The sequence below is a fragment of the Canis lupus genome, chromosome 30 (genome assembly GCF_003254725.2).
Source record: "Canis lupus dingo isolate Sandy chromosome 30, ASM325472v2, whole genome shotgun sequence".
Classification (NCBI taxonomy): Eukaryota; Metazoa; Chordata; class Mammalia; order Carnivora; family Canidae; genus Canis; species Canis lupus.
Window position 1 is genome coordinate 7,394,357 of NC_064272.1, and position 10,913 is coordinate 7,405,269.

The 10,913-nt window shown below is 38.4% G+C and overlaps 1 protein-coding gene across 6 annotated transcripts in view; it reads left to right on the plus strand.

Moving 5' to 3' along the window:
• The window catches only part of EIF2AK4 (eukaryotic translation initiation factor 2 alpha kinase 4), a 103,078-nt gene extending 92,165 nt beyond the window's left edge, over positions 1-10,913 (plus strand). For 4 of the 6 annotated variants that reach the window (XM_025473226.2, XM_025473227.3, XM_049104364.1 and 1 more), the window contains 7 exons: positions 1,163-1,275; positions 4,584-4,642; positions 5,563-5,660; positions 7,034-7,102; positions 7,633-7,677; positions 10,067-10,185; positions 10,694-10,913. In XM_025473226.2, coding sequence (XP_025329011.1) covers positions 1,163-1,275; positions 4,584-4,642; positions 5,563-5,660; positions 7,034-7,102; positions 7,633-7,677; positions 10,067-10,185; positions 10,694-10,751 — 561 coding nt within the window. In that variant the 3' untranslated portion in view covers positions 10,752-10,913. Of the gene's footprint in view, positions 1-1,162; positions 1,276-4,583; positions 4,643-5,562; positions 5,661-7,033; positions 7,103-7,632; positions 7,678-10,066; positions 10,186-10,693 lie in introns of those variants that run through there. The other 2 variants (XR_007407431.1, XM_025473228.3) reach the window with 2 other exon arrangements.

Here is a 10,913-nt window from a genome sequence, read left to right on the forward strand (position 1 = left end):
CTGTAGGAAGGATGGAATTTAAGATCCTAAAGCATACAGGGACATTTAAGCATCAGGCCCTGTTGCCAAGGATCCTATAATCTGGTAGGGAACACAACACATACATGCATGGTTATGAGTTAGAAAGTGCTAAATGCCATGACAGTCTTATAGAGCAAGTTCTCTGAGGGTTTATCAGCCTGGAAGATTACTTCAAAGATAGCAGGTAAGTCTTCAGGGTGGAGGTGCGATTTATGCTGGACCCTTGTGGATGGCCAGGATATAGGTGTGTGCTGAAAGGGACTTTTAAGCAGAAGGAATGGCAAAGGTAATGGTAATTCTTTGGAAAGCCTATTCCAAAGTTGGAGGGAGGGCAGCAGAGAACTATTCTGGTATTACCCTGAATAAGTCTACTTTGGGTGACGCAGAAGAATTGCAAAGAAGGGTACTTCAGCAGGAAAGAATGGTATTACTTAGATCATGGAGAGCAAAATGCCAACCAAGGAATTTGGACTTCATGTAGCAGCTATGTGGGGGAGCTAGCGTAGGCTTTGGACAGAAGGGAATATCAGAATGGTATGTGAAAAAAATAAATCTGTAGGGATATAGAGCATGGAATGGAGTGAGGGGAAAAATAGCAATGGAAGAATATAAGGCTGTCCTGGGCCAAGGTTGGGTGCTGGCCATGGAGTGAAGATGAAAGGGCAAGTACCATAAAAGTGGATGACAGGACTTGGGTTTGGAATTGGGGAGGGTGGCTGTGGGAGCTGGTGACTGACCATGGGATGTTTAAGGGGAAGAATATGTGGAAAAATCAAATGAAATAGGAGTTGGTTAGTGCTGGCCCTTTTTTTTAATCCTATCATTAATGACAAGCTTTTCTAGTTTATACCAGGGTTTCTCAGCAGCCAGTGACATCTGAGGCCAGATAATTGTGGGGGTTGCTGTCCTGGGCACTCTAGGAAGTTGAACACCCCCCCCCCCAGGTCTCTACCCACGAGATACTGGTAGCACCCCCTATAGCCGTCACAACCAGAAAGGTCTCCAAACAATGCCAAATGTCCTGTGCTAAGCAAAATCGCCCCTGGTGGAGAACCACCAACCTAAACTGTTGACTTTGTTTTGCACTCTGATTCAGCCTGTTGGCTTCAGAAATTGATGGTTCTATTTCATTCTTTTTAAGGTTAAGTCTTTTGAGAAGGAAAGGCAAACAGAGAAACTTGTGCAGGAGTCTGATCTTATAGACCACGTTTTGCAGAAACTCAGAACTAAAGTCAGTGATGAAAGGACTATCAGGTAACAAAACCCCAGAAAACCGTAGCTGTGAACCTATAGGACTTCTTTATCTTAAAAATCAGTTTGATCCTTTGGGAAATAAAGATACATCAGGGTAACTTTTAATGGACCATTCTATTGCTTCTGAATAACACCAGTTTAAGTATATGCCCATGTATAAGACTAATCATAGTTGAAGTGTTTTTCAAAACATGTCAGAGAATATTTTATCAGTTTGAAAGGCCCAAGGAGCCAAAATTATCTTCTATGGCCTGTTCATCAGTAAATTTTGGTAGTGTTTTGTTAAAACATTTGAAAGATCTAATATATTCTGGGAAAAGATCTCATACTCATGATGGAAATGTAAATTGGTTCATCTCTTTAGGTAGTCATTTAATAAAGTAAGTTAAAATTGCCTTAAAACTAAAAATTAAAAAGAAATACCGAGTCACTCTACTTTCAGGAATTTATAGTAAAAATTATTCCATGGGGTACCTACAAAGATGTCTAGCAAGGTATTGTTTATAACAGTTCCAATCTTTTTGGTCCAGAACCTCTTTATACCCTTAAAAATTATTTGATGGCACCAAAGAGCTTTGTTTTATGTGGGTTATATCTATCAATCATTTGTTAGAAATTAAAAGAAACATTTTTAAAATATTTATTTTAAAATAACAATAAACCTGAGGCACCTGGATGGCTCAATCGGTTAAGCATTGGCCTTCAGTTCAGGTCATGATCTTGAGGTCCTGGAACTGAGCTCTGAGCTGGGCTCTCTGCGCAGCAGGGTCTGCTTCTCCCTCTCCCTTGGCCCCTTCCTACACGCTCCCCCACCCCCGTCTTGTGCTCTCACAAATAAATGTAAAAATATTTAAAAAGATAGACACATTATATGCTAACCTAAATAGTGTATTTTTAAATAAAAAATAACTATTTTCCAAAACAAAATTTGAAAAAATAACACTTTAATAGAAAAAACTAGATTGTGACTACTTCTGCTTTCAATCTGTTGTGCTATCACCCATCATTTAGTCTCTGGAAAATTCCATTACACATATGTGAGAGAATAACCCAAAAAAGGTAGAGGCTTAGAGGAGGTTGGTTTTTTTGTTTTGTTTTTTTTGTTTTTTTTTTTATCTATAAAAAAGATAAGTTAACATTTTAAAATTGTGAAAATTGTTTTGACCTTGCAGACCTGTGCAAGGATCTTAGGGACTTCAAGAGGTCCCTAGACCACAATTGGAGAATCTCTCACTTACAACATCTATTGGTAGAAGATTGTTTGGATTATAGTAAATACAATGAAATAGTGTGCAGTCTTTAAAAATGATGATTCCGGGGCACCTGGCTGGCTCTGTCACTAGAACACGTGACTTGATCTCAAGGTCATGAGTTCAAGTGCTACATTGGGCATAGAGTTTACTTAATAAGTTTTTTTGGTGGGATCCCTGGGTGGCTCAGCGGTTTAGAGCCTGCCTTTGGCCCAGGGCGCGATCCTGGAGTCCCGGGATCGAGTCCCACGTCGGGCTCCCGGCATGGAGCCTGCTTCTCCCTCCTCCTGTGTCTCTGCCTCTCTCTCTATCATAAATAAATAAATCTTTTTAAAAAAAAAGTGGTTTTTTTTTCAAATTATGATTCTAATCTAAAAGCTCAATTTATTGACATGGAGAGATTTTCACAGAGAAGATGTATGATCCTGTTTTTTCAACCAAAACACATAGCCTTGTCCCATTGTCTGGGATCATGTACCAAATTTTTTTTTTTAATTATTTATTTATTTATTTATGATAGTCACACAGAGAGAGAGAGAGAGAGGCAGAGACACAGGCAGAGGGAGAAGCAGGCTCCATGCACCGGGAGCCTGACGTGGGATTCGATCCCGGGTCTCCAGGATCACGCCCTGGGCCAAAGGCAGGCGCCAAACCGCTGCGCCACCCAAGGATCCCCCATGTACCAAATTTTTAATTGCCGTGTTTTCTGGTTAGTGAGATTACAAAGGATCTTAATTTTCTGTAAATTTGTATAATTTTCTTATTTTTCCATAAATTTGTAACTTTTATATATATATGCTTATAATCAAAAATATGTTTTTAGGGATCCCTGGGTGGCGCAGCGGTTTAGCGCCTGCCTTTGGACCAGGGCGCGATCCTGGTGACCCGGGATCGAATCCCACGTCAGGCTCCTGGCATGGAGTCTGCTTCTCCCTCTGCCTATGTCTCTGCCTCTCTCTCTCTCTCTGTGACTACCATAAATATAAAAAAAAAAAAAAAAATGTTTTTATTTTTGGCTGTTTTTGTTTTGTTTTGGTTTATATCAGTGATTCTCAACCAAGGGACATTTTGCCCTCCAGGGGACATCTAGCACTGTTTGCAGACATTTCTGGTTGTTAGAACTGGGGGTGCCAGTATCTAGTACAGACCAGGGATGCTGCTAATCATCCTACAGTGCACATGACTGACCCCTCATGCCCCTATCCAAGAATTATCAGACCCAAAATGTTATTAGTGCCAAGAGTAAAAAACCATGGCTTATATAAATAAACATTCTTACTTTCTTCTCCCTCCCTCAACCCTGGCTCCCTCCCATCTGCACCGAACTTGAATAGATTGACCGAGCTTGAACAGATTGTTAGGATTTTTCTGAGGAAATATAATGTTCTAGAAGTCACCAGTTATTAGGATTACTCATCTCCAACAAAGGTAGAGGTTCAAAAGAGAAAACATAAAATGCTCAACTAATTAATAGTACAGGTGAACATTATTAAGCCTAAAAGGCCCAGATGGGATTCGGTTTTAGCTAAGAAAAATTTAGACTCTTTCTTCCATGTGCATGATTACTTCCCTGTTTTCCCAAGATAGAGTGCTATTGTGTCTCTCAAAGGCTCTAAGCTAATTCTGTCTTTGAAAGAACATCCATTCACAGCTTTTGAAAGAATCTCCTTATTTACTAAATGCTCTCCTGTGGGTGATCACCAAGGTTGCTGCCCTAATAAAGGTGGGGCATGCTGTTGCTAATATTTCCTTCTATTGTGAGGGGACGGAAAGAACACCCATTATAGTTCATTGAAATCAGCTTCTTATGTTGAGCCAGGATTTCAAACATAGCTGAATAAATCAAAATGTTGTCTTTAGGCATTTGTTAATTTGAAATGACATCCTTTGTAATTTTTACTTGCTCTTGAACCAAAAGCATAATTAAGTTCAATTTGTTTTCTTTTACTAATAACCAATATTTAATTTTTACACTTAATAGACAAAATAGCTCACCTTAAGTTATCTGTGTTGTTTTGCTTTGTTGACTGTTTTCTAATTGTTTTTGTTTGTTTTTAGAGAAGCTTCTGATAATCTCGCAGTGCAAAATCTGAAGGGGTCCTTTTCTAATGCTTCAGGTATTGACTAATTATAATCTAAACATAATACTGCAATGTGGGTGTGTGCGCGTGTGTTTGCTATAAACACTTAACTGCTGTGGCTAACTCCTTGTTGTGTCAGAAATGTATCTGTAAAGTAACATATACAATTAATTGTACCAAATGGAATTTATTCCTATGCTTTGAAACCCACATCCTAGAAAATGACTAAGAGTTTGGTATTCCTCTGATCTTAATACATCTCTTTCTTCCTGTCTTATTTTCACAACTGGTTGAATTTCCCTGCAACTCTGTTGTACAGATAAAATACGATTCATTTTCCTAGAAATTTTCCTCACACAGAACACTGAAGAATAATATATTGAAATCCTTTGAGAAAGATCATGTATACATTTTCTTTTCATGAAAGCCAAGAGGGAACAGTGGTAATAGGTTTTTAATTTCATCACATCTACCAGCCTTACTGAAAAAAGAAATGTCCCAGTTACAACCAGAAGAAGATATATTTGGCTTTCAACAGAACTGGGTCTTTTTGGTTTGTTTGTTAACATGGACTTTCTGCCACTGTCCTATTTCAAATACTTAGGAATTTAAAGTATTCGAGTTTGAGAGATAGTAAGTTTGATTTTTTTCCCACCTTAGATTCATGAAGTTTGGGTGACTTACAGAGCCTCTTTATGCCTGTGTCACTCCCCACCCCCAGCTGAAGAGAGGAGGCTGGGAGTGTTTACAGAAGCACTAAAACTTCGGGTTTTAGGGTGCTGACTTCCTCCAGGTGAAGTGCAGCTAGTTGCAGAGATGGAAAACACAGCCCAAAGAGAATCTAGCCCATAGAATCACACCACAGTGGATTCTACTAAGCATCTCTGCCATATCTGTGGTGTGTTACAGAAAGTGGGACCAGATAAGACCATAAATTCTGCAACTTTTTGTTCCAGGTTTGTTTGAAATCCACGGAGCAGCAGTTGTCCCCATTGTGAGCGTGATAGCCCCAGAGAAGCTGTCAGCCAGCACGAGGAGGCGTTATGAAACTCAGGTATGCACACTTTCCTCTGCTTTCTCATGTAAGCTAGAAAGGAGGAAGAAGACAGGAAAGGAAGATACGAAATGGTTTCCTGGAAATGGTTTTCTTTGCACTTCCTTAACTTGGCTTCTGAAAATTTCATCAACACAAAACATCTCTCTGGTGTTAGGATTCCTTCCCATTTGTCCTCCAAAGAGGTGTCCATGTACATTACGGGCACCTAGAAGCACCAACTGTCAGAATTACTAGATCTAAACAAAGACTTTCCAATCTGGATCTAATGACAGATGGGGTTGGTTGGTTTTTGTTCTAAGTAACAAGCAGAAGACTTGGCGCAGGTTTCTCACTGTATACGTGTTTTTGGTATTTGCTGTATGTCTGATTCTGTGTAAAACTTAGAAGACATGTGGCATGGCCCTATCCTCAATAAGTTCATAACCCTAGAAGCATATGCATTCTACAGTTAGAGAACCATAGAAAAGAAGTAACAGAATGCTGAATTAGATACACTGAACATCAGTGCTGGACATAGGAACAGGTTGGAGATCAGTATCTGGGTGAATGATAGAGGACAGCTTCCTAAAGGATCCCTGAAGGATTTAAATAGATGATAGGGAGGAAAGATGAGGGCAGTCCTCAGGCTAATGAGCTCAGTCAAGACATTGGCCTCACTTGGGAAGTGGAGGTTAGAGAGCAGTCATGATTTACAAATGTGATTAGAGGGGAGGGGCACCTGGGTGGCTCAGTTGGTAAGTGTCTGACTCTTGATTTCAGCTCAGATCATGATCTCAGGGTCGTGAGATCAAGCCCCCAGTTAGGCTTTATCTACACTCAGTGTGGAGTCTGCTTCTCTTTCTCTCAGCCTCTTCCCCTGCTGGTGTTCGCTCTCTCAAATAAATAAATCTTTTTTTTTAATGTGATTAAATCAAAATACAGAAGATTAGGTTGCCTCATTTTTGTATGCACTCTTAGCGCTTTCTCAGTATTGTGGATGGCAACTCATTTTCACATCTTTCTGCTGTTCTCATCCCCTACCATATTTCAGTTCGATGTCATTGTTGTCACCTTCCCCTTTTTCCAAATTTAGCTTAATACCAAAATCCCCCTGCTTCCACATGCAGTTTCAATGCCCTGAGCTTCTAGGTGTCATTTCAAAATTAGAAAAAAATAAGTAGGTGGATTATTATCAAAACAGGCTATAAAATTTCATGTCTCCTGAGATCAGGAAAGGCTAGGCACACATTTTTCCAAATCCTTAGATTATTTTTGGGAGCCCTTTTAGGCCTTAGTTTGTCACTCATTATTGTTTTCTAGAATAGGAAATGGCAAGAAAGATGATTTGTATTGACAGCTTCTGAATTCTGACAAGTCGTTTTCTTGTTTAGGTACAAACACGACTTCAGACCTCCCTTGCCAACTTACATCAGAAAAGCAATGAAATTGAAATTTTGGCTGTAAGTTGCTCTCTGTAACATCTTGAGAACTGCCTGTGTCCCTGTCATCAACATCATTTCCTTAGAGGTCAGGGCATTTTTGCTCCCTGTACACAGTATTGGGATGCAGGCCTTTGATCACTGCTGAGAACCACATATAATCTAAATATGTAAAAACGGGAGGAAGCAGAACGTTTTGTTTCTTTCTCCCTTTTTCTTCCTCTAAGAGACAGGGGGCAGGGGGAGTAAAAACAAAAATCCTCATTTTTCTAAAATGTTTCAGACCTTTGCCTCATTAAAAATACATTGAGTAGAGGCAGCAGCATCAAGCCTATGGGGTGCACCATCTGAGGACTATTTGTTCACCAGTGCTGACATCTTACTGCTTCATGGTTCATTTGAGTGGGCTTTATTTTAATATAGCACAGTAGCGTCCCCGACTCTGTAAGCCCTATTCATGTTGCTCCATACAAAGTGACACCATTGTGACAAATGAGTTGTGCTACCTCAGGTTCCCTGACAAATGACATAACATTTTTGTGTATCAACAGGTGGATCTACCCAAAGAAACAATCTTACAGTTTTTATCGTTAGAGGTAAGCAAGATGAACTGCTATGCATTGTGGCCTTTAAAATTCCAAAGTTTGGGGTATCCCTGGGTGGCTCAGCGGTTTAGCGCCACCTTCAGTCCAGGGCATGATTCTGGAGTCTGGGAATCGAGTCCCACATCGGGCTCCCTGCATGGAGCCTGCTGCTCCCTCTGCTTGTGTCTCTGCCTCTCTCTGTGTCTCTCATGAATAAATAAATAAAATCTTTTTTTTTTAAATAAATAAAATCTTAATAAAATAAAATTCCAAAGTTTTGCTGTTAATTTGCCAAAACAAAATTGAAAATGGTATTATATTCTGATACTAGGTATTTTTTTGGCAGTTCTAGGAATTTAATAGCATTGTTCTTTTCATGTGACATATACATTACTTAAATCAGATTTTGAGAGAATCATTCTTTTCTAGTGACTTTCTTTTAAATTTCAGAGATATTATTTACTGTGTGTCAGGCTTTGGCAGGCCTTGCTCTAAGCATTTTTCAGATATTAACTCATTTAATCATAACAAGCTCAAGAGGTAGATACCATTATCCCCATTGTATAGATAAATAGAAGCAGAAGCATTTTACATTTTATGGAAAATGGAAGAAGAGATATTAAATGTCTTACTCAAGGTCAATCTACTAGTAATTAGCACAGCCAGGGTTTAAACCTAGGCAGATAGGGGAATCTATTCCTAACCAGTATACAGGGCTGCCTCAGACCTTAATTTCAACTAAGGAAGCTTATATAGAACTGTATGGAAGATATTTTTGTAAAAATTAAGTTAGGTCATTATATATGTTTAAAATATTTTATGAGTAGCCAAAAAACAAATAATCCAATTTAAAAATGGGCAGAAGAGATGAACAGACATTACAGATGGCCAAAAGACATATAAAAAGATGTTCAACGTCACTCCTGATCAGGAAGATACAAATCAAAACTACAGTGAGGTTATCACCTCACACATGTCAGAATGGCTAAGATCAACAACACAAGAGACAACAAGTGTTGGAGAGAATGTGGAGAAATAGGAACCCTAGTATACTGTTGGTGGGAGCGCAAACTGGTGCAGCCACTGTAGAAAACAGTATGGAGGTTCCTCACAAAGTTAAAAATGGAGCTAGTCTACAATCCAGTAATTGCACTACTGGGTATTTACCCCAAAAATAGCAAACACTAATTCAAAGAAATACATGCACTACTATCTTTACAGAAGCATTATTTATAATAGCCGAATTAAATGTCCACTGATAAATGAATGGATAAAGATATGGGGTGTTTGTACACGTGTACACACACACACACAGAGAAAATTATGCAGCCATAAAAAAAGAATGAAGTTCTGCCATTTGCAACAACATGGATGGAGCTAGAGAGTAGAATGCTAAGTGGAATAAAGCTAGAGAAAGACAAATACCATATGATTTCACTCATGTGGAATTGAAGAAACAAAGCAAATGAGCAAAAGAAAAAAAAGATAAACCAAGAAACTCTTAACTACAGCCAACAAACTGATGGGTAAAATAGGTGATGAAGATTAAAAAAAGTACACTTCCCATGATGAGCGTGGAATAATGTACAGAACTGTTGAATTACTGTATTGTACACTTGAAGCTAATAATACTGTATGTTAACCATACTGGATTTAAAAAAAAATTTTTTTTAATGGGTAGTCCTAAAAATTTGAATTAGCATTCTTAATAGCAAAGATAACAAACTATAATCACAGCTACAGGTGATTTTTTTTTAAGCATCTTATTAAAGAATACCTTTTCTTTTTTTAAGATTTGATTTATTTATTTGACAGAGAGAGAGCACAAGCAGGGGGAGCAGCAGGGAGAGGGAGAAGCAAGCTCCCTGCTGAGCAGGGAGCCCGATGCAGGGCTCAATCCCAAGACCCTAGGATCATGACTGAGCCAAAGGCAGAGAGCTTAACTGACAACCACCCAAGGCACACCTAAAGAATACTTTTTTGTCTATCCAGAGTATTTAGTCAGAGTAAGTGAGATGAAGAAAAATTTCATATATTTTCTGTTGTCTTGTAAAGCAGCATATATATATCCCTGTACTGGCAGTTACAGCTTTATGATCCACTCAAATGGAGGCACACAGAGGTTTATTTACATTTTCTACACAATAAATTGGCAGAAATAACTACTAAAATCACAGTAGCACACTATGGTTACAGCATTGCTAATCAGGACCTAATAAGGAGTCTTGTTTTAAATAAAATTGTTGCTTCAAAGGAAGAACCCCAGCAGCCTCATCAGTTTTCTCTATAGCTGATTTTCTTAGTACACTTAACAATGGCATTGACATTTCATCAGTGACCCAAGAAAAGCCAGTTAACAAACACTAGTACTTGTTATTAAATCTTATCTATTTTTTCCTAGTGGGATGCTGATGAACAGGCATTTAACACAACTGTGAAGCAGCTGCTGTCACGCCTGCCAAAGCAGAGATACCTCAAATTAGTCTGTGATGAAATTTATAACATCAAAGTAGAGAAAAAGTAAGTGTTCACTGAGCTATTGCAAGTTGCAACATGGGTTAAAACTCGAGGGGTTTTTTAAAGTGACACATTGTCTTGTTGAGGTTTGGTGGCTAATAAGCCATTAAATTAGAATTGCACCAGATAACCAAGTAAATCTTGTTCAGGACTGTGAATCACAGTCATGATTTATCAATAACAAAACATAGCAGTGCCAGAAGTAATTATCCCACTTAAAATTTTCATCACCTAGGTAACTCCTAGGAATGTCTACATGAATGGGAATTGCTGTGACTGCTTTGCTGTATGTATGTAGGTTCTCACGTCAGAATGCCAATCATTCATGTCACCCGTGGTCCCCTTATGTAGAGCCTTACATACAGACCTATGCCAGTCAAAGCTTCTATAACATGTCATCTTTCTCAGTCACTAGTCTTCCATCTTTTTTTTTTAAACAATACTCTTAGTTAAATGTTCTAAAAATAATTTGTTAACCCCTTATATTGATCCTACTTTTTCTCTTTTGCAGGGTATCTGTGCTATTCCTGTATAGCTACAGAGATGACTACTACCGAATCTTATTTTAATCATAAAGAATAGTCATTATCTTGTTCTAAGATAGGAGCTTATACTATGAAATGTTGTACATTCATTGTAATTTTAACTTTACATTGTAAGAAGCTGTCCTACAAAGTTGAGCTTTGTAAGTTTTTCATGTGTAATATATAAATTTATCTTTTTGAATATAA